Source organism: Hibiscus syriacus, unplaced genomic scaffold, assembly GCF_006381635.1.
Source record: "Hibiscus syriacus cultivar Baekdansim isolate YM2019G1 unplaced genomic scaffold, ASM638163v2 tig00110279_pilon, whole genome shotgun sequence".
In the NCBI taxonomy this organism is placed as follows: Eukaryota; Viridiplantae; Streptophyta; class Magnoliopsida; order Malvales; family Malvaceae; genus Hibiscus; species Hibiscus syriacus.
In genome coordinates this window covers 793,062-820,689 of record NW_024062659.1, presented here as the reverse complement: position 1 = coordinate 820,689, position 27,628 = coordinate 793,062, and the positions used below count along the sequence as shown (strand labels likewise).

At 34.0% G+C, this 27,628-nt stretch overlaps 2 protein-coding genes across 3 annotated transcripts; one reads left to right on the top strand and one right to left on the bottom strand.

Moving 5' to 3' along the window:
• Window positions 1-7,029: 7,029 nt before the first annotated feature.
• LOC120115898 (3-isopropylmalate dehydratase small subunit 1-like) lies at window positions 7,030-26,489 on the bottom strand. Of its 2 annotated transcripts, XM_039136506.1 has the most exons (5): window positions 26,398-26,489; window positions 24,732-25,623; window positions 19,013-19,015; window positions 9,110-9,114; window positions 7,030-7,042 (listed from the first exon to the last, which is right to left on the bottom strand). In XM_039136506.1, exon 2 carries the CDS (start codon window positions 25,519-25,521, stop codon window positions 24,739-24,741), a length of 783 nt encoding a protein of 260 aa, XP_038992437.1. In that variant the 5' UTR covers window positions 25,522-25,623; window positions 26,398-26,489; the 3' UTR covers window positions 7,030-7,042; window positions 9,110-9,114; window positions 19,013-19,015; window positions 24,732-24,738. The 2 variants fall into 2 exon arrangements, with proteins under 2 accessions (XP_038992437.1, XP_038992436.1); XM_039136505.1 differs by lacking the exons at window positions 7,030-7,042; window positions 9,110-9,114; window positions 19,013-19,015 and adding an exon at window positions 24,322-24,636 and having other exon boundaries at window positions 26,398-26,487.
• On the top strand, window positions 20,350-22,672 carry LOC120115899 (transcription elongation factor SPT4 homolog 2). The gene is made up of 5 exons (XM_039136507.1): window positions 20,350-20,526; window positions 20,633-20,724; window positions 21,010-21,065; window positions 22,062-22,123; window positions 22,505-22,672. The coding sequence occupies exons 1-5, from the start codon at window positions 20,437-20,439 to the stop codon at window positions 22,553-22,555; spliced, it is 351 nt and encodes a 116-aa protein (XP_038992438.1). The 5' UTR covers window positions 20,350-20,436; the 3' UTR covers window positions 22,556-22,672.
• Window positions 26,490-27,628: the final 1,139 nt, after the last annotated feature.

Here is a 27,628-nt window from a genome sequence, read left to right as displayed (position 1 = left end):
TCTATGTCGATGACATTATGGTGACAGAAGATGACGAAGATGGAATTAATCAGTTGAAGAGATTATTGAACAAAGGTTTTGAAACAAAGAACCTAGGGAAACCGAGGTATTTCCTAGGCATGGAGGTTGTTCGATCAAGTAAAGGTTTGGTTATAAACTCGAGGAAGTATGTACTCGACTTACTCTTAGAAGCTGGTATGATAGGATGTAAGCCTATTAATACTCCTATTGAAGCTGACTTAAAGCATCGAGGCAAAGAAATGGGGGCTAAAGTCAATAAGAATCAGTTTCAGAGGTTGGTTGGAAAAGTCATTTACTTATCTCTAACTAGATCTGACATCTTTTTTCCTGTAAATGTGATTAGTCAGTTTATGACTAATTCGAGAGAAATACATCTAGAAGTTGCTAATCGGATTCTAAGATACCTGAAAGGTACACCAAGACACGGGTTGTTCTCCAAGAAAACTGGTGATAGAACTGTAAAAATATTTACATATTCCAATTAGACTAGTGACATTACATAAAGAAGGTCGACGAGTGGATATTGCTCATTCGTATGGAGCAACTTAGTTACCTGGAGAAGTAAGAAACATAATGTAGTTTCTAGAAGCAATGCTGAGACATAGTATAAAGTCTTAGCATTGGGAATCTGTGAAGGCATTTGGTTGCTACGACTACTAAATGAGTTGGACATAAAGTATAAAGGAAACTTAGAACTCTTCAGAAATAATCAATCATCTATTCAAATTGCAAAAAACCCCGTCCATCATGATCATACTAAGAATGTGGAAATCGACAGACACTTTATTTGTAATACCCCAATTTTTTTGTAGTGGCTAAAATGTAAGTTTTGTGGCTAAAGTATAAACTTTGAAAAATTTAGGGACCAAAATTATAATTTTTAAAAGTTATATATTTTATCCTTTAAATGAACCATTTGGATTAAAATAGAGATTTTACTGGGAATCAGATTTTTGGTACGTAATTTGTGTTAAAAACTATAAAGCGGTGAAGTTCGATATTGAAATCGGATAACCAGATCGAACCGGAATTTTAAGAAAATTTGAAGGATGTTATAAAATGGTTGGAAATATTATTTTAATATTTTAGATCATAGAAATTTGGCTCAGAACAATGCAATTTTTCAGATTTGACCGAATAGTGGAATTTTAGTGACTAAAATGCAATTTTTAAAAATTGCATAGCCAAATTAAAAAGTAAAATCCAAGTTGATTCATCTTTGACCAAGGAATATTTTAATGGATGATATGACAATGACATTTGGTGTAACTCCCTCAGACTGATACGAGTGACCCGATTCGATCCGTGGTGTCACATTAGGACCACCGGAGCGACCCACCGTAAAAATCCTGAAAAATTAAATTTTCTGTTAAAACACTTAAAATAATAAAATAATATATAAATAAAAAAGTAAAATTTAACAATATTAAAAAATAAAATAGATTTCAGACTCGTATATAAAAACAAAATTCAAGTTACATGCCCCCTTATCACATGCACCGTACTCTGCAAGCAACGCCGGTGGAACTCATTTACTGACGTTGATATTTGCATTGGTTCAATTCATTTAACCTGAAAAGGTGAGTAACAGAATGAGCTTTGGGAAGCTTAGCAATACAGTACTACCAAAAGATGCTGAGGGATATGCAGATAATAGGTAAGCATAATTTTCTTATTGGTTCAGATATCTACATATTTTTATGCTAAGCGGAAGTCCTACTGATATCTCAGGTAGTAAAAGACAGGAATCTTCCAGTTCAGAGTAAACGTTCAGAGGACTAGGTTCAGGAGATCAAAATAGGGTATCTAGCGTGTACCCATAAAACCAGTGAAAATGTACAAATCATTTTTAAAGCAGTAACAGTTTAAAATGTATATTTAAAAACTATAGTAAAACCCTCCAACTGAACACCATATGTAGTTCCCTAGAACTGCATAACCTAAGGGAGCATATTGGGGCCTGAAAACCTATCCAAGAAAGATTATCGGGGCCATAGGGCCTATCCAAGAAAGATCTCGGGGCCACAGGGCCTACACAAGAAAGATCTCGAGGTCGCATAGCCTACCCAAGGGTCACCTTAGGTCCATAAGGAATTACCAGTCGGTGCTGAACCTATACAAGTAATTACCAGCATCAACTGAACTTACAAAAGTCTTCAGTCATACCAGAGTCCCAAAGTACCCCGTATAAACATAATTTTAGTCAGTAAACAGAGATATCATAAATCAGACCAGAGATCAGATAAAACATCCATGTGATCAGGGAACACACTAGATGTTCCAAATATATTCGGAGGTACTTGATAATCTTTTCGGGCAGGGAAACACGGATCTTCAGTATACTGATAGAATGTCGGAAATTAGAATCACTATCAAAAGAGTTCATTAGCTGACGGAATCATCAATTATTTGGAACGTGATTTATCATGATCATATAGTATTCAAACATTTTTCAGAGGCACTAAGAAATCATAAATGTATTTAGAATCCTTTACATCTGAGTTACCTATGTTTTCAGATATAACAGGAGTGATTCCATTATTCAGGAAATCAGAGGCATTTTGGGCATTATGTTCTTGGAGAATTCTTAGTTATTTGAGCCGATAAGGGAGAAACGAAGATTCAAGTCATTTACGATTTGTGTCGATCTATCGGAATATCGAGTTTACTTGAACTGTACAAGTCCCATAAAAGATGCCTGTCAACCAGTCAAATAGTTGCACTTCCAGAGTATTCACTTTTTAATACAGACAATTCTTGTACATTGATCATCTTCAGAATCATCGCTGAATGGGTCTTAGGGAGACGATCAAATATTCCAATGGTGTTTATTTCATTTATACATTGCAACGATATCAGGAAATGTTTACGTGCTTGATTCGTGGTTCATAACCCTTAGGGATGGTATATCATGTAAGTTCAACAACATTTACAGACTTATCCCAATAAAATTTATGATGCACCTGTTAGCTTGTAATTTATAGGGAAATATATTTTAATTAGTTTTAAACCTCAAAGAAAGATCAAGGCCTATAAACTTTGATTATTGATTAAACACTTGAAACCAAAGTTATCATAAGTAATACCACTGACAGAATTGAATGGAAGTAATATATGTATTTGAATTTACGGAAACAGTCGAATTGCTCTGGAAACTCCGAAGTGACCGAGATAGACCTAAGTAACCTCAAAGACCTAGAATTAAAGGAATGACTTGGATAAGTATGGAAACACTGATGAACCTATATATTGTACCATCCATAAGGGTTTTGAATCAAGAATCAAGTACGTAGACATTTCCTGATATCGTTGCAATGCAGATGTGAAATAAAGACCATTGGAATATATGTTAGTCTCCCTAAGATCCATTCAACGATGATTCTGAAGATGATCAATTCGACAAGAGTTGTCTGTATTAAAGAGTGAATACCCTTAAAGTACAACGATTTAACCAGTTGACAAGTATCAGTGCTGGGATTTGTTCAGTTCGAGTTAACTCAATATCCCGATAGATCGACACAAATCTTAAATGCCCTGAATCTTCGTTTCTCCCTTATTAGATCAAATCACTAAGAATTCTCCAAGAACCTAATGCCCTAAATGCCTCTGATTTCCTGGATAATGGAATTACTCCTGTCATATCTGAAAACACGAGTAACTCTAATGCAAAGGATTCTGAACACCTGTCTGATTAAGTAGTGCCTCCGAAAAATATCCGAATACTATATGATCATGATAAATTGAATTCTGAATAACTAATGATTTTGTCAGCTAATGAACCCTTTCGATAGTGATTCTAATGTTCGAAATTATATCAGTATACTGAAGATCCGTGTTTCACGTCCTGATAAGATTACCAAGTACCTCCGAATAATATCTGGAACCTCTAGTGCGTTCCCTGATCACACGAATGTTTTCTCTGATTTTAAAAGTATGTCTATGTTATCTGAAATACAATCTGACCTCTGATTTTTGCTCTGAACTTTTATATATGTTCTGATCTCTACTCTAATTTCTGATATCTCTATTTACAGATTGAAATTATTTTTATACGGGGTATTCTGTGACTCTGGTATGATTGAAGACACTGGCAAGTTCAGTCGTTGTTGGTAATTCCTTGTATAAGTTCAGCACTGACTGATAATTCCTTATGGACTTAAGAACTCTTGGATAGGCTCCTGGTCCTAGTGGTAAGACCTTATAGACCCTAAGGCACTCCCTTAGGGATGACACCATTGCTATGTGCTTTTGGGTAAGACCTTATGAACCTGAGGGTACTCCCCTCAAGTGGGCACCTACGCTTCGGCTAGGGTAAGACCTTATGGACCCAAGGTGCTCCCTTAGGTTGGATCTCACGCCTTTTTGGGCTTAGGGTAAGTCCTTATAGATGCGTTTATGGGGAACTGCATATTGGCATTCGGTTGGAGGGTCTTACTATGGTTTTTAAAAAAATAAGTTTTAAATTGCTACTATTTTAAAAAGATTTGTACATTTTCACTAGTTTTGTGGGAATACACTAGACACCCTATTTTTATATACTGAACCTAGTCCTTCGAAAGTTTACTCTGAACTGGAAGCCTCATGTCTGTTACTACCTGAGATATCAATAAGACCTCAGTTCTGCCTAAAAATGTGTAGAATCAACAAGAAAATGTTATGACTTTCCATTTATCTGCATGTTCTTCAGCATCATCTGGTAGTTATATATTACTAAGCTTCCCAAAGCTCATTCTTTTACTCCCATTTCAGGTTAAAAGGACCAAACCAGTGCATTTATCAACATTAATAAAGAAGTTCCACCGGCGTTGCTTACAGAGTACGGTGCATGTGATTAGGGGGCATGTAAGTTGTATTTTATTTTATATCTGAGTCTGAAATATGTTTTATTTTTTGAATATTGTTAAATTTTACTTTTGTGTTTATAATTTTTTTTTATGATTTCACATGTTTGAATAAAAAATTAATTAATTTTTTGGGATTTTTATGGTGGGTCGCTCTGGTGGCCCTAATGTGACACCCCGGATCTGATCGGGTCACCCGCATCGGTTTGTGGGTGATACTATTATGTAGTTCAAATAATTTGTGTTATAATTTAGTATTGTCAGACTGCGATAAATCTAGAAATCCGAACGACCCGAAAGGAAACGACAAAGATCGTGACTTGGACTATTGTATACAAGTTCTGTAGTGGCAAAGGTGAGTGCAGTTTATTTATTTAATTATTATGATTGAGGACGACTTGTAATAATTCAACCTCACCTTGTTTATTTTTAAAGGTATGAATTATGTTTTGATTTTGTGTTGAGTTAATCGATTGACGGAATTGGCCAAGAGGGGGTGAATTGGCAATAAAAATTTTGGTGGAAGCTTTTGCAGAAAATTGAAAGAAATTGCACATCGATTTAGAGTGGTTCGACTTTCTCAATCAAAGTCTACATCCACACTAAGGATTTTCCAACAAATTCACTAATTTGTTCTTTCTTTTGAGGCCAAAGAGAACACCTTACAACACCCTCAAGAATATACCCCAATTCTTGAGAACGCTCTTTCCCAAAGAGAAGATTACAAATTTGCAAACTTATAAGGAAAACCTCACAAGGTAAGATGTTTGCACAATTCTAGAACAAGAAAAGAACACTCACAAATAATTACAAATGAGCACAAATGGTGTTCTTTGAAAGCAAAATGAATATTGAAAGGAAAATTGGCTTGATTTGCACAAACTTGGTGTTTGATGCTTTCTCTCTTGTTTCTTTATGATTTCTTATTGATCAAGGGCTTCAGAACTTGTTTAAATACACCTTGAATCACTTCTGAATGCTGGGGATGATTAGTGAAGATCATATAGCCGTTTTAGTGTGAAAACAATTAATAAAACAATTTGAAGCGTGGGGGGAATCGATACCCCCTATGGGGAATCGGTTCCCTAAGTATAAAATTCAAATATTTCGACCGTTATACAATGGGGGAATCGGTACCCCCTGGGGGGGGGAATCGGTTCCCTCTGAGCATACTGGAATTCTCGGAGCCAAACCATTCCGGGGGGAATCGGTTCCCTCTGAGCAATCTGGAATTTTTGGCTTTGAAATGGTTCGAAATACTTTGTAAAATTATTTTGAAATTGTTTTAATATTAAAACTTAATTTTACACTTTGAGTAAGGATTAAAAATGATCTTTGAAAGATTTGGAGTAATGTTTTGATATTCGAATAATTCTATCGAATATACTTAGAAAATCATTTGGAAAATCTTAAAATTCATTTAACTTAATTTGTTATATCGAAATATCAAAATGTTTTCAACAATCTCCCCCTTTTTGATATAACAAAACACTTTAGTAATTTTAAGATTTTGAAATCAAGTTTTGAAATTACCCCCCCTTACTTTAACACTTCTCCTCCTTTTTGTTAAATCAAAAAGACATTTTAAAGAATTTAAACAAGGTTTTGAAATCATTTAGCCAATTGATTATATATAATATAAGCTGCTAAGATCACAAGCAAGAGAAATGTTAGCCATTAGTTTCATAATCAATATTTATAATTAATGTGAAATGGCAAAATTGGTCATATATCTAATCATGAAGTAAATGAAGCAATAATAAATAAATTTAATCACACCAAATAGATAATTTCTAACCATTCATAAATCCAAACAATTTCAAAGTCAATCAATCCATAAATTCAAACATTCCAAAATATTCAAAATGTTAAAACAACAAGTTTGGAGTTCAAAGCAAAACATTGAATCACATATCCGGATCAGGAGGAGGAAAACAAGCTCGCATAGTGGCCATTTCGTTAGTGAGGCCATTAATACGTGCGTTGGTTGCTTCATTATTTGCACGCATTTCCTGAAGAATTTCTAATTGTTGAGCTCCCATTGTGGATAAATGAGACTCTATAGAAGTAAAGCGCAAATTCATAGTAGCGTATCGAAAATCGAATGTCTCCATAAAGGATTGGAAATATGGAGGCATTGGATGCGTTTGTTGTGCTTGCTCTTTGGGCTGCTCCTCAGGCTGCTCAGGCTCATCTTCGGCTTCATCGATATCTCGCATTAATTGCTCAAGCTCGAGATCTTCGTCAGCTTCGGGTGGAGCTTGTGAAGAACTAGCTCCCAGAGTATTTGCAGAAGATCGAACCCATTCACCGGTTTACTTATCCTTTATCCATCCCGCTCTTGTTAAGGAAAGAAGGTTAATTTGTTTCTTAAGGGGAAAAATGGCATCTTGACCGACTCTAAGCCCAGCTTTGGAAAACAGATTACTCAAAATGCAACCGTAAACAAGAGATGAACAGAGTTTTTTGTTAGGAACAAGATTTACGGTTTCAACAATTTCAGCAAAAATAATCTGAGGTAGGTTGATTTTAATATTGTTTTCAAAACAATGTAACCACCAAAGATCTAAGGCTCTAAGAGTAGAATAACGACCTCCGGATGGTTGAAACCACCAAAAAATCATTAGATGAAGAAAACGTTCATGAAGGTCTAGGACACTTGCACTATCCCTTCTTTTATAACGAGATCCTAAAACCTGTTTTTCATTTGAAATACCATCATTATCTAATCCGAATGTATTGGCTATGTAAGTCGAGTCAATATATAAGAATTGTCCTAGAAGGTAGGAACGAATTCCTATGGTTTCGGCATAGAAAATACGAACAAGTTGATGGTAAATGATGGGTTCAAGGTCAAAGAGTTTATCAAATTTCCACTCTTGTAAAAGAGGAAGATATTTAAAATTGATAGCTAACATAGCTTGACGAGAAGGAATACGTTCTTCCCGGATTTTGTAAGAGTCGAAATATTGATAATACCAAAAACGATGATTTCTAGGACCAGGATGATTGAAACACGAATTTTGGATAGTCAAATTAGGATCAATAGGATTAGGATTAGAAATTGGAATAGGTGGAGGATTTGGAGGTGGATTTGGTTGACGGTGTGAACGACTAGATGAAGACCTAACACGTTTAGGATTGGACATGGTTTAGGAAATCGGAATAGAATTGATAACCTGCAATTTAGAAAACACATGTATGCAATTCAATCAATCCCAAAACTCAATTGAGTCCTCAATATTTCAAGGTTCTCTAAATCAATCCTAATGGGCAAAGTTTTTGAAAAACTTTTGAAAAATATGGTTTTGAGAAACAATATATGTATAGTTTTCATAATAACAACATAATTTAATTAAAACACAATAATTTGAAAATTAATAATTTTTATTTTATTTCAAAAATTTAGAAAATTTAGAAAAAAACTTGTGTTTTTGATGAAATTAGTTATAATATCTAGTTTCTAATCACTAAATAATCAATGCCCAATCAAAAATTCAACCTAGAACTAATTAAAACTAGTTCTATGTTCATAAATTGATAAAAAGAAGTTTTGGAAAATACCTTGAATGATTTTGGATTTGAGTGAGATTAGATGAAGTTTGCACGTTTTTGATGATTCCAACAGGTTTAGAAGATGATATTTGAAGTGAATTCCAATTAAAAACGTTGATTTGAGGCAAAAATGGAGATTTAAATGCTTAAAGGGTGAGAAACGGCGGAAGGAAGAAAATAAGAGAGGTTTGAGCAAATATTGGGTTCTGCCCGTGTTAAAACCAGAACCCTAGGGGGGCTATCGATTCCCCTGTGGGGGGAATTGGTTCCCCTTCAAAGGGGGAATCGGTTCCCTCAAGGGGGGATCGATTCCCTCTGCACCAAAATGCTAAAATCTGATTTTAAACATCAAAAATGCTAAATTAATTTCCTCTAGTGGTATTGTCAACTCATATATTGAAAATTAATCATGTTCAAACAATTCAATTAATCTTTAAACGATATTTGAACATAAAATTAATTTTTTTTCGTCAAGAATCATAAACTCCCCCTAACTAATAACAATGAATGCAAAAAATTACTATTATAAGCATTTTTCATTTATTATTAAAAGTGCTAAAATTATTTTAAACACACAGTGAAGATAGATTGGTCAAACCTAATTCACTCCTAAGTGTCCAAAATCGTTCCTTGTCTAAAGGTTTTGTAAAGATATCCGCTAATTGGTGCAAAGTATCAACAAATTCTAGAACTACATCTTCCTTAGTGACATGGTCTCTAATGAAGTGATGTCTTATTTCAATGTGCTTAGTTCTAGAGTGTTGGATGAGATTTTTAGTGAGATAAATAGCACTAGTGTTGTCACACTTGATAGGAATGGTACCTACTTCAATTCCATAATCAAAAAGTTGTTGTTTCATCCATAAAACTTGTGCACAGCAACTACCAGCTGAAATGTATTCGGCTTCAGTGGTAGATAATGCAACACAATTTTGTTTCTTTAAAAACCAAGAAATTAGCATATTTCCAAGGAATTGACAAGTACCGGAGGTGCTTTTCCTATCTAATTTGCATCCTCCATAATCCGCATCAGAAAAAGCATGCAAGCTAAAGCTAGAGTCTCTAGGATACCAAAGTCCTAAACTAGGAGTGTCCTTAAGGTATCTAAAGATTCTCTTAATAGCTAGTAAATGTGATTCCTTAGGGCATGATTGAAATCTAGCACATAAGCAAACACTAAACATAATGTCCGGTCTACTTGCAGTTAGATAAAGTAGAGATCCAATCATTGACCTATATAATTTAACATCTACATATTTACCTCCTTCATATAAGTCAAGCTTTGTTGAAGAGCTCATTGGAGTGTCATGAGGTTTCCCATTTTCTAGTCCAAACTTCTTGAGCATATCTTTGACGTACTTAGCTTGATTGATGAAGATGCCATCTTTTCTTTGCTTGATTTGGAGTCCCAAGAAAAATGAGAGCTCCCCCATCATGCTCATCTCAAACTCACTTTTCATTAGCTTAGAAAATTCTTGGCAAAGAACATCATTAGTAGAACCAAATATTATATTATCAATATAAATTTGAACTACTAATAAATCTTTACCTTTATGCTTCAAAAACAATGTAGAGTCAACCTTCCCTTTTGAAAAACCTTTTTCAATTAAAAAATTTGACAATCTTTCATACCAAGCTCTAGGAGCTTGCTTTAAACCATAAAGAGCTTTTGTCAATTTTAAAACATGATCCGGAAAATTTGAATCTTCAAAACCTGGAGGTTGTTCCACATACATTTCTTCTTTTATAAAACCATTTAAAAATGCACTTTTAACATCCATTTGATATAATTTTAATTCATTGAAACATGCAAATGCTAATAACATTCTAATTGCTTCCATCCTAGCTACGGGAGCGTATGTTTCATCATAGTCTATGCCCTCTTCTTGAGTATACCCTTGAGCAACAAGTCTAGCCTTGTTTCTCACTATATTACCACTCTCATCAAGCTTATTCCTAAATACCCATCTAGTACCTACAGTAGATTTATTACTAGGCCTTTCAACTAATGTCCATACTTTACTTCTCTCAAATTGATTTAACTCTTCTTGCATAGCCATAATCCAATGTTCATCATTTAATGCTTCTTTAATATTCTTAGGCTCTATGCATGAGATAAATGCAACATAATTACAAATATTTCTAAGAGAAGATCGAGTTGTTACCCCTTTTGATGGATCACCTATAATTTCACTATCCTTGACATAGTTGTACTCTCTTGGATAAGATACTTCCCTTTATTCAATGGTTGGATTCTCAAGAGGATCATGAGTTTCCTCATTTTTTGTTTCTTCCTTTGATGATGGTTCTCCAACGTCATGTCTAACGTCATTTGTATTTATAACACCTACATCATCATTCACACAAGAATCCTTCCTCGGAAGGGGATTATCATCGAAAACAACATGTATAGATTCTTCTACAACTAAAGTTCTTTTATTAAATACACGATAGGCTTTAGAATTTAAGGAATAACCCAGAAAAATTCCTTCATCACTTTTAGCATCAAATTTGCCAAGGTTTTCTTTACCGTTGTTTAAAACAAAACATTTACATCCAAAAGGATGAAAATAACTAATGTTCGCTTTTTATTTTTGAAAATTTCATATGGAGTTTTCTTTAAAATTGGCCTAATCATTACTCGATTTACAACATAACAAGCGGTATTTGTGGCTTCCTCCCAAAAATATTTTGGCAAATTATTTTCACAAAGCATGGTTCTAGCCATTTCTTCTAAAGTTCGATTTTTCCTCTCAACAACTCCATTTTGTTGAGGGGTTCTAGGTGCTGAAAAATTATGGCTAATACCGTTAGAGTTACAAAATTCAGTAAATCCAAGATTTTCAAATTCAGTTCCATGATCACTCCTAACACTAGTTATAAAGTAACCTTTTTCATTTTGGATTACTTTTGAAAACGTGATGAATTGTTCTAATGCTTCATCTTTAGTACTTAAAAATAGAACCCATGTATATCTAGATAGTCATCTACAAAGACAAATGCATATTGTTTTCCACCCAAGCTAGTAGTTCTAATTGGCCCAAAAAGATCTAAATGGATCAATTGTAAAACTCTACTAGTTGATACATCATTAATGGATTTAAAAGAAACTCGCTTTTGTTTTCCTTTAGCACAAGCATCACAGATTTTATCATTATCAAATTTAAGCTTAGGCAACCCTCTTACTAGGTCTCCTTGAATTAACCGTTGCAAAACACTCATACTAGCATGTCCTAGTCTCCTATGCCATAACCAACTATCATGTTCATCCCTAGCAACTAGGCACAAAATATTCATATCAATAAAATCTAAATGCATCATGTATATATCCCTATTTTATGACCAACAAGCATAATCGAAAATAGATGCAATGGCAATCAATTTTGCAATCATTTAAAATAAAATATTGTATCTTTTATCAAATTTATTTTTCAAAAGATTATGCTTTTAACCCATTCACATATAAAACATTATGCAATGTTGATTATAGAGATTAAGAGCACATGCATAAAGTTTTTGAAAATGTTATGCATTAAAACTTTATAATATTTAAACAAAAATCTATGCATAAACATTAAGAAAAATTTCAGGTCAAAATTTTGCAAAACCAAAGTTCTTGAAAAATTGATATCAATTGTTAAAGAGATATCAATTACATTTTAAAAACAATTTTGACCAAAAAAAATATGATGAACTAGAGTTTATTACCAAAAATTATTATGTTCATCATACAATATTTTTCAACATACATGAGACAAAACATAATCATTTAGAATTATTTAACATTTAAAATCTCATGCATGCATAAACTAAATGAGCAACCAAATAAAAAAATTAAGTTTAGAGGTTACCCATTCCTTTTTCATGTGTGGCTAGAGCATCTCGAATATCATCATCTTTATCACCATTGCTCTCACACACCTACAAGAGACATTTAAGTAGATTTTGGTATCCAAATTGCTTTGGATCCTTGAACATTAGTTTCAATGCCTCTTGTTCCTTTTGGAACCCATACTTGTCTAATTTTAAATCGTTTTCCTTTCTTTAAAGGACAAGTATGTTCCTTATGACCATGATAATGACAATGTGAACATATTGTCATTATTGAACTAGATGAATTATTTAGAATGATCTCTTTTTCTCTTGTTAAACATTCAAACTTATCTTTCAAATTGAAATTTTCTTTTTCGATACTTTCAAATTTCATTTTTGAGAGTTCTAAATCCTTCTTCAAGATTTCATTTTGATTTTCAAAATCTATTTTCATTTCTAGAAGAAGTTTGTTTAATTTGAAAATTTCTTTTTCAAAGTTTTCAGATTTTATTTTTGAAAGCTCTAACTCCTTTCTCAACATTTCATTTTGATTTTCCAAGTCTGTTTTAGTTTTCAAAAGAAGATCATTTTTAGCAATAAATTTAGAAATCAATTTATTGTATTTGGAGTTCATGGTCTCAAACTCCAAAAATAATTTATTATAAGCATCTTGTAACTCATTAAAAGATTTTGAATTTGATATATTTGAGTTAGAATATATCTTTGGCTCTGTGAGAGCTAATAGAGACACAACTTTTATTGGTTCTTCTTCTTCCTTGTCTCTATAAATCTCCTCAAGCTTATCCTACATTTCCTTGGCACTTGAACAAGAATAAACTCCTTCATATACATTAGGATCAATTGCACAACATAACATGTGCATAGCCTTTGAGTTTTGTTGAGCTTCATTTCGTTCTTGAACACTCCACTTCTTTGCCTTCTTAGTAGAAGAGGAATATCCTTTCATGATTATCATCCAAGCTTCCATATCAAATGCTTTGATGAATATCATCATACACCTCTTCCAATGATGATAATTTGTTCCATTGAAGTGTGGAGGCACGTCAATAGGTATGGATTCTTCCATGGAGAATGAACCAGAAGTAGACGCCATCTTTATCGATTTAACTCTTCGAGAATCGACTCAAGAGGCGATTAAACCTTCAAATGAGTGAGGCTCTGATGCCAATTGTTGAGTTAATCAATTGATGGAATTAGCCAAGAGGGGGGTGAATTGACAATAAAAATTTTGGTGGAAGCTTTTGCAGAAAATTGAAAGAAATTGCACAGTGATTTAGAGTGGTTCGACTTTCTCAATCAAAGTCTACGTCCACTACCTTAGCTATCCACACTAAGGATTTTCCAACAAATTCACTAATTTGTTCTTTATTTTGAGGCCAAAGAGAACACCTTACAACACCCTCAAGAATATACCCCAATTCTTGAGAACACTCTTTCCCAAAGAGAAGATTACAAATTTGCAAACTTATAAGGAAAACCTCACAAGGTAAGATGTTTGCACAATTCTAGAACAAGAAAAGAACACTCACAAATAATTACAAAGGAGCACAAATGGTGTTCTTTGAAAGCAAAATGAATATTGAAAGGAAAATTGGCTTGATTTGCACAAACTTGGTGTTTGATGCTTTCTCTCTTGTTTCTCTATGATTTCTTATTGATCAAGGGCTTAAGAACTTGTTTAAATACACCTTGAATCACTTCTGAATGTTGGGGATGATTAGTGAAGATCATATAGCCGTTTTAGTGTGAAAACAATTAATAAAACAGTTTGGAGCGTGGGGGAATCGGTACCCCCTATGGGGAATCGGTTCCCTAAGTGTAAAATTCAAATATTTCGACCGTTATACAATGGGGGAATCGGTACCCCCTAGGGGGAATCGGTTCCCTCCGAGCATACTGGAATTCTCGGAGCCAAACCATTCAGGGGGAATCGATACCCCCTTAGGGGGAATCGGTTCCCTCTGAGCAATCTGGAATTTTTGGCTTTGAAATGGTTCGAAATACTTTGTAAAATTATTTTGAAATTGTTTTAAGATTAAAACTTAATTTTACACTTTGAGTAAGGATTAAAAATGATCTTTGAAAGATTTGGAGTAATGTTTTGATATTCGAATAATTCTATCGAATATACTTAGAAAATCATTTGAAAAATCTTAAAATTCATTTAAATTAATTTGTTATATCGAAATATCAAAATGTTTTCAACATTTTGGAAATATATATGTAATATTTTAATGAATGATTTTGGGTATGAACTGCCCATGTCATGTTTTACGAATGTGAATTAAATATATTTTTTATTCTGATATGGTTTTTATTTAAATGATTTCAAAATGAACCGAAAGCCCACTATATGTTATATTGAGAGTCAAAGGTACAATTGACATGCCATGAGGTGGAGTGATTATTTGTTCTGATTCTGATATACTGTGGTGCACCAGTGTGTACACTAGTATATATATTCCGATTTGAATGCACTTTGTATGTATATTATTATTTTCAATATGATAGCACTGTGTGTGTGCATATTTGTTCCAATTCTGATGATGACACTGAGATCTATATTCCGCACACTCGTCTAACTCACATACCTTATATTCTCTTAAATATACTCTGGTCTATAAAAATGAAATATGAAAGTTCTGAAAAATGTTTGACTATGAAGGAATGTTGACTGATGATTTTGTTTGATCTGATTTATTATGATTTTGTGAAAAATCATCAAATGATTCTGAATTTATTTATTTGTTATCACCTTTAATATTACTGTCTCAATAAGTTATACTTAGCGCGTGATGATTTTCATGCGTAGGTTCCGATTGAGATTTGGACGTTTTGTGAGGAGCTTCCCAAGCATCGTGTGCAGATCATCTGTATTATCAGTATCAGTAAGACATCACCGATGTTTCTTTTGACTAGTAGTGGCATGTATATTTATGTTATTAGCATGTTTTATCAGTTATTACTAAATGGTCTGTAATAGTAAATTAGGACTGTTTAATTTGACTAGTTTAGTTTATCATTATTTTGGTATGCCTTAATATATAGTAGTTAAAATTTTATGTTTTTTAAATGGTAAAAAATATATAGTTTTAAAAGTTGAAATTAGGAATGTTTTAAAAGAAATAAAATTTTAAGCAACTGTGAATAGTGATCATTGGTTGGTTTGATGTAACATCTATGGCTCGTATTCTTAGATGTTTACATGCTATGGGTGTTACTGATAACTTCATAAAATGTCACATTTTGGGACCTTTTCACTTAAGTTATTGAATGTTTAAGAGCTCATTTAGGTCCATGTAGATGCATTTAGAAGCATTTAGTTGCATGTGTTGGAATTCGGTTTGCCGCGACATTTTAATTTGTCATCAATGGTGCTGCTTTATAGGAAAGGTAATTGTCTGATGATGTGCAGGTATTGAGAGCAAGGAAAAAAGGAAAGAAAATGTCGTGACATAAGGAGATTGATGAGCTAAATAAAAATGCCAAGTTCGACCGGCATTTCGAAAGCGCACAAGGTGAAAGAAGTTATTTTCCAGCCAGCTGTCCCCGACTCTCCGTGTCCTCTGCCCAAGAAATCCACCTCGAAGATCCACCTGGAGGGATCGACACTGCAACCGCCAACCCTACTGACCGCGCCGCCTGCTCTGCAGATCATGTCTGTCTTTGGGCTGTTACAGCAGGATACTATTTGGTACTCAGCCAGCCACATAGGCTGGACCATTGCCCGATCCTCACGTGAATCAAGCATAGTATGGGGTATCCTAGGAATTTTAACACCAAGTCCTAGGGTTTTTCCCCCCTTATAAATAAAGGATGAAGCCACAATGAAGAAGACTTTGGTTCCACCCAAATTTTAGCTTAAAAAGTTAGAGAGAGAATGTCTCATCTTTCTCCAGTAATCCTACTTGCCGTGGCATTTCTCTGTGACAAGCTTGAGGGAGTGGCATTCTAGACATCCGAGAGGAGCTAGTTCGCTGGGGGCAATTTGTGGTGGCCGAGGGAAGCTCCGACAGTGCACGTCGAAGGCTTTTTCTCCTTCCCTTAGTTCTTTGCTTTCATATTTTGTTATTGGGTTGTAAGGAACGGATGAAACTTGCTTTGTGCTTGTTTATTTCGAACCCCACCATGAACTAAACCTATTTGGTGGGAGTTCGCTTGGATGTTTAAGTTTTATTTCAATGAATGGTTATTTTCCTATGTTATATTATGTTTTGTTTATGAGACTTAGTGCCTTAAGGTTGTAGGAGCTACGAGAGTAGCCATTCCTTAGGAGATTCTTTGGGTTCGAGAGAATACCGAGATAACACATCCTTAGTGTTCGAGAGAAACTAGGGAGGAACTACATAAACAAGGGGTTCTATGTAGTAACTAGGCCTAATCCACCTTAGAGATAAGGCTAGGATTTCATTCGACTAAAAGGAGTTGTGCATGAACGATAGGTTAGATGTTAATATTGCCGCAAAAAGGTATTGCCGAGACATATCCTGTTATCTGGACCAATAGGATCACTGCAGGGGTTTACGCCAACCGGTTTTGCCAAGGCATCTTCAATCTGTCGAGTCCCTTACTAGAGATAACATAGGGCACCTTAGTATACTCTGTCGGGCAGAAAAGGCATAGAGATAAGATCATTCCGAGAAGTAAACTTAGGTTTTCCAGAGTGACTCTCATCACTCATTCCCATAGTAGCTTGTCGTACGAGAAAGACAAAATCCTATTAATCAAATCGTATATTTACATTTCATTTTGCCTTAACATTTCTATTTGTTTGCACTCAACACAATTTAATTTGCCACGACATTTCCATCCACTTTGCCACGACATATCCATTTGCTACCATACCACCATTCCATTTCCACAACATCTATCTCATTTTGCCACAACATTATCATTTGTACATACCATCACTAACTTTACTTAGGTGACAAAGTAAAGCGCTTTGTTCGACTTCCTCCAATCCCTGTGGAGATGATACTCACTTATCACTGTATTACTTGTTCGATTGTGTATACTTGCACATATATCTGCACTCATTTTATAGTACCCACAAGAGCGGACAATTACATTATTGTAAAGAAAGTGAATGGTGGGATAGTAAACTTGACTTATGTCCCTACAGAGGAGCAACTAGCAGATGTTCTCACTAAAGCTCTATCCAAACAAGTTTTCGAGAAGTTTCTGTCCAAGCTGTGTTTATACAATGTATATACTCCAACTTGAGGGGGAGTGTAAGTTGTTACAATGGTAAATATTAGAGTTTATTTGTAATTAGTGATAGATATATGATCTTATATTTTATTTCTAGTGTAATTATGCACCTAACAATTTTTAAAATTATAAATATTTATACTTGAAATTTTAATGTTTAATTCTTAAATCAATTTCACATATTATACTTTAACTAAATTGTGTTAAAATTATAAATACGAACCAATCAAAATTAGACATATACGATTAAAAAAAATTAAAGTACTAATTGCAACAAATAAAAAAACTCGGTTGCCTAATTACTTCATTAAAAAAGATAGATATCTAATTCCACCAGCAAAAAAGTTTAGTTCCACATTGTACATAAATACCAAAGTTAGGGACCAAAAGTTATATTTAACCTTTGTTAAAAGGTAATTATAAAAAGAAGCGCACAAAATAAAAATATTCCGCTGCCGGGGTTCGAACCCGGAATTTCAATCAAAGGAAATTTAACCGTTGTGCTACAGCGGATTTGATATTGTGAGACTGCAAATTTCAATATATAATGCTTTAAATATATTCACTCGTTTTTGGGTGGGTGATTTTTTTCCGGGGTGAATTTAGTTTGCAATTAGGTACTTATCTTTTATCTCTTTTAAGGAGTAACTAGTTACCTAATTTTTATTGGATGCAATTAGATACACAACTTTTATTTTTAGTGCGATTAAACACTTAACATTTAAAAAATTGCATCTGCAATTAAAATCATGCTTATAACTATAATTTTCAAACGTGAGCATATGTTCTACATGAGCGTGGTTAATTTTCCAAGTTTTTCCATGCATTTGGACAACCCGAGTCATACCTCAGTTTTCTTGTCTGAAAATAGTCCGATCGGCCAACACAAAGCCATCGGAGCCCCGTAGAACCACTCCGATGGCCGGAGAAGCATCCTGTAATGGACTGGCGCCGTCTACATTCATTTCCCCCCCTTATAGGTAAGATTTGTTAAAGAAAGAAAACTATTTTCTCCTTTATTGGGACAGACATGTAATTTACAAATCGTCTTCACTTCCCGACTAGGGGTGTAAACGAGTCGAGTCGAGTCGAGTTCGAGTGTTGCTGAGCTCGACTCGACTCGGAAACTCTGAAATGGAGCTTGACTCAATTCGAAAATTCGCGAGCTTAAAATTTTCAAGCTTGACTCAAACTCGAAATCCTGAACTGAAGCTCGTGAGCAGCTCAAAAAGGCTTGAAATGAAAAAAAATTCTTAAACTTAACTCGATTGAAGCATCAAACTCGAATTTGAACCTGAAATACATGAAAATCTTAACTGTGTTTTTTTAAAAATCAATACATAAATATTAATATTATTAATAATTTATTTTTAAAAAATAAAATCTTAATATATTATATTTTCGAGTTGCTCACGAGCTTTTCGAGTCGAATATCAAGTAGCTCGTTTCGGCTCGTTAAGAACTCGAGCCGAGTCCATTCGATCCGAGTATTTATCGAGCCTTGATCTAGTCGATCTCGAGTAGCTCACGATCTGTCTTGTCTCATTTACACCCTATTCCCGACGATCTGTTGCATTGAACTTTTATTGGTTGGTGAAAATTTTAAAGGTAAATAAACATTTTTTTTGCAATCAGGTACTTAAACTTTAACTTTTTTTTAAAGTGCAATTAATTACTTAACTTTCTATGTAGTTAGATACTCAACTTTTATTTTTAGTGTAATTATGCACCTAACAATTTTTAAACTTATATGTATTTATACTTAAATTTTAATGCTTAATTCTTAATTTAGTAACAATATTATACTTTAACTAAACTGTGTTAAAGTTATAATTACGAACCAATCAAAATTAAACACATACAATTGAAATATCAAAGTATTAATTGTACCAAATAAAAAACTCGGGTACCTAATTACAGCATCATTAAAAATAATAAGATATCTAATTCCACAAGGAAAAACGTTAAGTGACACATTGTTCATAAATACTAAAGTTAGGGACCAAAAGTTATATTTACCCTTTGTCAAAAAATATTGAAAAAGAATCGCGCAAAAAAAAAAACTTGATTCTATTGGGTCGGAACTCATCGAGTTCGAGTCGTACCCATCCCTAATTATGAGGGTTCATAATTGAATATTGGTTTTTTATATCTACTATTCTAGTTTATCGGAGTAAAAATAAATTATTTGTATTTTGATTTACGAAGAATTTTTTATTAATATAATGTGCTTATAAGTGGTGGTATTGCTCTTCTTACATAGCTTGAATTCGAGTAATTAAATGTGCGTGGCTTGTTAACAGCTAAGAAAGATTTTAAAAAGTTGTTACCTTGTAATCGTCAAAGTTGTTAATTTTTTTTATTACACGAATTCGACTGTTTATTTTTTATTATATGCAATTAGACACCAAACTTTTATTTTCAGTGCAATTAGACACTTAAAATTTTAAAATTATAATTTCAATGTTTAATTCTTAAATCAATGACACATATGATATTTTAACTAAATTGTGTTAAAATTATAAGTATGAACCATTCAAAATCGAACGAATATAATAAAAAAATAACTTACTAATTGCACCAAATAAAAATCTCATGTACATAATTTCACCATTGAAAGAGATAGATATATAATTCCACAAAGGAAAAAAAAGTTTAGTACCATATTGTACACAAATGACAAAGTTAGGGACGCGCAACAAGAACGAATACCACTGCCGGGGTTCGAACCCGGAATTTCACCTTAAGAAATTTAACCGTTGTGCTACAGCGGATTTGTTGCAATTGGAATGCAAACTTTAATATATATAATGTTTTGGATACATTCTCTCGTTTGTTGGGACAAATATGTAATTTCGTTATTGTTTCATGTTTCTAACTCCTCGTTTAGGAGCTATTCTCCATTGTTATACCTCTTTTTGAATCCCAAAGACTAAAACCCTGAAATCGCTAAGGAAAGTTGGGGAAAATAGCAATGGGAAGCGCGCCGGCACAGATTCCAACGAGTTTCGGCCACGAGCTCAGGGCTTGTCTTCGCTGCCGCCTCGTCAAAACCTACGATCAGGTAACTTGTTCCGTTTCCGGTTTAGGGTTTCTTCTCGCTTTAAAGCATTTCATTTTTGAGGCGTTTTACTAATTACTTCTTCTTGTGGGTGTTTGAATAATAACAGTTTAGGGAATCAGGATGTGAGAACTGTCCATTCTTTAAGATGGACGAGGATAATGAACGCGTTGTCGATTGCACCACTCCTAATTTCAATGGGTATCTTTATCCCTAAACCTATTGTTTTAGATTTGCATTTTCTTATCCTTTGAGTAGGGGTGAGAATTTGATTCTCAAAATATTTCGACTTAATAGAGTTGACTAATTCTGTTTTATAACTTAAGCTTTATTTGAAAATTTTTGCTAGTCGAATTTAAGAAATTCTAGTTTCTCTTTAAATTTAATTGTAAATATTTATAATGTTACATTACTAATTGATTCTAATTTTGCATTTTCCTATCCCTTTGAGCATTGTTTTAAATTTTGATTACTGAATTTGTTTAGGATAATCTCTGTGATGGATCCGTCTAGAAGTTGGGCTGCTCGTTGGCTACGAATTGGTAAGTTTTTCAAAGTTTAAGGGCCGTATTTGCATGGATAATGGAGGTTTGTATGGTTTAGAAATGTATGATTTGCTTTATTGCGTGAGATTAGTTTACTGTGTTTACTAATGTGTGACTTTGGATTTTAAGATTTATTCTCTAGGCTGATTGCTGAAATAATGCATGCCTCTATGAATGCTTCTATGTTATTTGAATTCGGGTATTAGTTTCAAATATGTGCTTATGTCCAACACGAGCATGGTTAATTTTCCAAGTTTTTCCATGCATTTGGAAGATCCGTGTCATACCTTTGTATTCTTTTCTGAAAATTTGTCGAACATGCTGTTGGACTAGATATTTCTATCAAAAATGAAGAATCAAAGCAACATGGCTTCTGAACTTTACGAAGCACCGGGCTTTTGACATCTTGATGATAGTTTTTCACTGTAAAATAGAAGATTATCCAATTATTATCATATCTCTTTTTTATCCTTTTGGGTTTCTGATGCCTTCTCAAACTATATGCTTACTGTGATTACAAATGCGTGAACCTTGGATTTTAAGATATTCTATTGGTTGATTGCTGAAATAATGCTTGTTTATATGAATGCTTCTACCTTACTCTAATTCGGGTATTATTTTCAAACGTGAGCATATGTTCTACATTAGCGTAGTTAATTTTCCAAGTTTTTCCATGCATTTGGACAATCCGTGTCATACCTCCGTATTCTTGTCTGAAAATTTGTTGGATTGGACATGCTGTTGGACTAGATATTTCTAACAAAAATGAGGAGTCGGAGCAACATGGCTTCTTAACTTTATGAAGCTCCGGACTTTTGTCATCTTGATGATAGTTTTTCACTGTAAAATAGTAGATTATCCAATTATTATTATATTTTTTTTAATATCCTTTTCGGTTTCTGATGCCTGCTCAAACTATATGTTTACATTACTGGATTGTATATGATCCTTAGATATTCTGGTTTTTTTTACATTTCTTTAAATCCTTCTCAGGGAGATTTGTCCCCGGTTGCTACACTCTTGCAGTTTCAGAGGCACTACCAGAAGAATTGCAGGTACGGTGTCTCATCCCGAGTGAAATTCGCTTATCCCTTTTATTTCCTCGGAAATATTATGCTGATTAGCTCACAATAGTAGAATTGGATGGATCATGTATGAAACACGATGTGGATCTTTTCAAATATCTAGACCTTCCATGATAATATTTGGTTTCCCTTTTCAACTGTTTTCATGTCATCTTTGATTCTTTGTAGCATCCTCTCCCGTGGGGGTCGTATTTCAACTCTCATTATGTAAACACGACAGTTTATACATTGTATCGAAGAAAATTTTCTAATGTCGAATCCAGAAGTTTTAAATCTTAAAGAATTGAGTATACTATCTCGTTTCTTTGTTAAAATGATGATACAATGACAACATGATCTTACTTCATACAGAATATGTGTGAAGAAGTGCACGTTCAGTATGTACCTCCGAAGCGGGCATGAGAAAGAGTCCGGGACGACATTGTATAATGTAAGGATCGAAAAACGGAATTCCAATTTTAGGAGTAATGATCTGTGTTGGATGCTTTGTATCACAAGTATTGCTCTGTTATCTTGGCTGACAATGTGAATTGTATGTAAACAGTTTCTGGGTTTGAACAACTTAATGAACACACTAGTTATTTGCAAGGTAGCCGTTCTATGTGGGATATTAGACAGGGCTGGAATCTGGATATAACTTTAAATTATACAAATATATTATACTCGTAAGGGTAAATATAACTTCTGGGACCCGACTTTGGCATTTATGTGTAATGTGGTATCTAACTTTTTTGGGTGCGATTAGGTACTAAACTTTTCTTTTAATGATGCAATATGGTACCTAACTTTTTCTGTCCAATTAGGTACCCACCTTTTTTCTTTGGTGCAATTGTTTTTCCTTGAGGCAATTAGGTATCTAACATTTTTTTTAATTTACATGGTCTCAATTATGATCTGTTCGTTCTTGTAATTTTAAAAAAGTATTAGGTATTTAATTGTATTAAAAAATAAATGTTGTACACCTGATTAATTTGATACGTAGTTATTTTTCTTTGGTGCAATTAGGTACATCAGTTTTTTCTCAGGTGCAATTAGGTAATATAACATTTTTCAATTACATGTGCTCAATTATGGTTGGTTTATATTTGTGATCTTAACATCATTTAGTTTAGTGGATAATGTGTTAAATATTAACAAGCATGTACTTAAAATTCTAAATATGATCACGTGTAGTTTAAAAAGTGTAATTTAAAAAATGTTATTTAATTGCCTTAAAAAATAAAAATTAGGTATCTAATTGGGAAAAGAGTACTTATTAGGTATTAATTGCACTAGAAGGATGGACATTAAACCCAAAATTAGGTGTTTTGTATAAAAAATCGAGTATATTATTTTTAAATTATAGGTTTGGATTATATATTATAAATTTTTAAATTTTATATTTGTTAATGTGATTTTTTTTATTAATTTACGGTAAGTATAAGGCAGTATCTGTTCAAAGATAAATTTTAATCTTTCGACATTGATCACACGTACTTTTGACATCTATGGTACTCAAAATCGGGTCCTAGTGAATAACAACAGTTCCTTTACCACATAAGCTACTTGGTAATGTGATTGTTAAATAACATAATTTTGAAACAACATAAATATGAAGTGAGTATTCCTGATCCGAAAATAAAAGAATTCGAGTTTCATAGGTACTCGACTTGTGGATAATCCAATAGTTAAGAGTGGTCATCAATCAATCTTAATTGTGGGAAGGATTTGTTTTGCTAGAAGATTAACATAATTTGATTTTAAGCTAATCCAATAGTTAAGAGTGGTAGATCAAAAAGTTATTCAATTATTGTCTAATGTTCTTTCGATTGTCAATGACCCTGAACATCATATTCAAGAGTTCCATTATCTTTCCATGATCGTCAAACTATTCATCGCCATCATTTCATCCAAATTCCAAACAGCCACCATCATCAATTATATCCGATCACTGCCAGTCTCAACTGTGAGAAGGATTTGTTTTGTTAAAAGACTAATATAATTCGATTTCAAGTTAATATAATGATCGATATTTTGATAGCGACAAATCAAAAAATTGTGACTTTAGCTAATTTTAGATTAACATAGTTGGACACCTGATTTTTCTTTTTAAAAATTGGGTACCTAATTTTTGAAAACAAGAAAAGGGATGGTTCACTTGGTTTGAACTCAAGCCTTAAATTACTGCATTCGAGTTTGCAATACTTTCTTTAGGAAACAATGGCATTACATTATTTCCTAGGACAGGTATGCTGTTGTATTATTCAATCTCAACCATTAAATTATTTCCTACAACATGTAGTCCTCAAAAAGGGAAATCATTCATGGTGAAAGACTGCTAGATGTTCAGCTTAGAACAGATACAAACATAACCTTGTAACGTTTTTCTAAATAAGTTGAAACGAGAAAAATGGTTGAGCATCGATCCATAGTGCCGAAACGATTAGGAGCTACAAACTTGACTCAAGTCCATGAAACGAGAATAGAGTGCTCTGATAGAAACCCTACAAATCAATAGTAATCAGATTAGTATGTCTGCAGAATGCAACTCGACAATGATATACACGAACTACTTGCTTGAGATCAAAGATGTATGTACCTGCATTTTACTTTGACTGAGATGGAATCATCCCTGTTTTCCTTGCATATGCAAAGATCCCTCCAGCCTCGATGACCGGCCCGGCATCTCCAATAGGCTTCAGTTTATACTCCTTGCCGGTCGTATGATTGATCAAACGACTCTCTCCCAACTCAATAGTCACCACATCCCCAGTCCTACACTCTTCACATATTCTCACTTCCGATTCTAGCGGATAAACTTCCCCAGTTGCAACGGAATTCCTGAAAAATATTCTAGCATAAGATTCAGCCACAACTGCTTTTGCCCTTGCAGCCCCAAGTGCAACCGGTGCATGCTCACGCGAGGACCCACAACCAAAGTTAGCACCACCTATCACAATGGAGTATTTTGTTTTGGTCTCATTTGGTTCAATAAAACGGGTGGCATATGACGAAGGGAGACCAATAAGGGCATATGAGCCCAATTTCTCATACTCGGCTGGGTTTGAGGGAACCAACGTGAGGTATTCTGCAGGAATTATTTGGTCTGTGTCGATATTATCCCCAACCACATAACAAAGGCCATGGAAGGTTTTAGTTGAGGTGTCAGAAGGAATAGAGGAGGGTGTGGAAGTGGCATGCGCTATAGCGGTGATCGCACGTTGTGCATGTGGGGTGAAAGTAGAATTCAGGGGTTTGACAGTCAAAGGCAGGAAGGTGGAGACTTTGAAGGAGGGAGAGAAACGAGAAGGTCGGGAGACAATGGTTTTTGATGGTGAGGATGTGAAGGTGGCCGAGTACGAAGCATGAGACAAAGAGGCAACCATCATTAGAGTAAAATGTCCAATACAAAGGCAATGATGTGCTGGGTTTTTTGCTGAGTGGTTATGCTTGACGACAACAACTTTCAGCAGGAAACATAAAGCAATGTTCTGTGAAATAGAGATTTCAATTAGGCAACAAATCATGTAAGGAATTAAAACTGCAAAAACATAAACGAACATAAACTTATTACACATAAAAACATAAACAAACATAATCCTCTGCGTATAAACCGCGATTAGCATCTATTTTCTTTTCTTGTTAAAAGAAAACCTAGATAAACCATTCATAAACAAACACATATATGGCAGCAACTCAGTGTGGTTCTTTCGGACCCCTCAGCATGCCGAGAAGACAAGTAAAGAAATTTCTACCCTATACTTCAGTTCAATAATTCAGTGTCAAATCCATATTCGTAATCTCAGTTCGATGACATCGAGATAGTGTGAAGGCAACTTCTCCTCAAAGATGAATCCTGCACAAACATAGCTAAATTCCCTACAAATTTCATGGAACTTCAAACATACTTATAAATTCACTCACCATGTGATTCTCAATATCGTCATTTATTCCATATCTTAAACCTATCAAGACCCCATTTATGAAATAACTCAACTTGAGGCAGGAAATTTGATTAATTCCCAAAAAAAAAATGGCAACCAGTTCAAAGTTCATCAGATACACATAGATTCCTCATCAATAACAGGAAACGGAAGAAAAATGTTAAATCGGGAATTAGGGAAATCGTGTTTAAAATCCCAAATTCAATCAATTCTACACTGTTCGAAACCCTAAATCCTTTGCTATATCCCTCAATCCCCACACAAAAAAAGGAATCTATGGAGACTGAAAAAAGAGGGGAAAAGAAGAGGAAAAGGAAATACCTTTAATTAGGGCGGAAATGGAATTCAGCAGTTGAGTCTGTGAATGGCGGCTCTGAAATGTATGATTTCGGGTCATCTAAATTAAGGGGCCTTGTTGTGGACACAGTGCAGTAATGCAAGGTTGATTGTCCCGTTTCCATATGTAACGGGGGTAGGGAAGGTTGTTCTCATATGTAATAGAGTTAGCAGAGGTAAAATAGTAGGTTGTTCTTAACATAGTGTTGAGAGTAACTTTCGTAGGAGATCTCCAAATAATTAAATGTCTTCCATAAGACTCGATCCCACAACCTCAAGATTAAAAACCTTATGTTCTACCAACAATGCAGTAATGCAAGACTGGGTTAATTCATAAAATATCCCTTGAACTGTACTCTTTTCTACAATTTGATACATAGTTTTTGAGTTAATTGCGTTATATTTCCCCTATCTACGACACTCATTTTAAATTGATTCCTCAAATTTTGAATATTTCAATTTCATCATTAAATTATGAATAACATTTTAAATTAATCTTCAAACTTTTGAATATTTCATTTTCATCCCCAAACTATGATCATTCTAAATTGGTCAGTAAACTTTTTGAATATTTCAATATTATCCTAAATTATACGTATATACTAATCACATCTCTTATTAGGAAAACCATAAGGCCAAGTTATATTATTATGTGTTTGAAAAAATAAAACTTAGGTTAAACTATTGTTGAAATGGATTACATATTTAAATGAATTTGGAGATGAAATTGGAATATCTAAAAGTTTAGGGATTAATTTAGAATGAGATTCATAGTTTAGGGATGCAATTTGAATGTTCAAAAGACATGAAAAGGGTAATGAACATACCTTATGGAAGTTGTAGATCAAGTCCAGTTCACAGACCTGGTGGCACCTAAATGAATCAGAATCAGAGAAGAAAAATAGGGTTTTTGTGTGTGCATGGCAATAAATAAAGTTCCATCAACTCACACTGCCAAAGTATCTGTCGAGAACCTCAACGTAGTGGTGAATGATTTCCAGAATCTCTGATTCTAGCTCATTGCCATCTGGGTCGATGCACATGCAGAAGTAAAGACTCTCATATCTGCATAATTTGATCTAGTTCAGGTACGTAGCGGCGGATTAAGAAATAATTTTTAGGGTGGGCACACATAAATTAACAATATAAAATTTTTGAACTGGTGGAAACAAATAAAATATTAGGATGAACATCATTAATAAAATAAGGAACTAAT

Coding starts and splice junctions, on each gene's coding strand:
- LOC120115899 (XM_039136507.1), top strand. CDS start 20,437: ATGGGAAGCGCGCCGGCACAGATTCCAACGAGTTTCGGCCACGAGCTC. Junction 20,527..20,632: donor TCGTCAAAACCTACGATCAG/GTAACTTGTTCC, acceptor GAATAATAACAG/TTTAGGGAATCAGGATGTGA. Junction 21,066..22,061: donor TGCTCGTTGGCTACGAATTG/GTAAGTTTTTCA, acceptor AATCCTTCTCAG/GGAGATTTGTCCCCGGTTGC.
- LOC120115898 (XM_039136506.1), bottom strand. CDS start 25,521: ATGATGGTTGCCTCTTTGTCTCATGCTTCGTACTCGGCCACCTTCACA.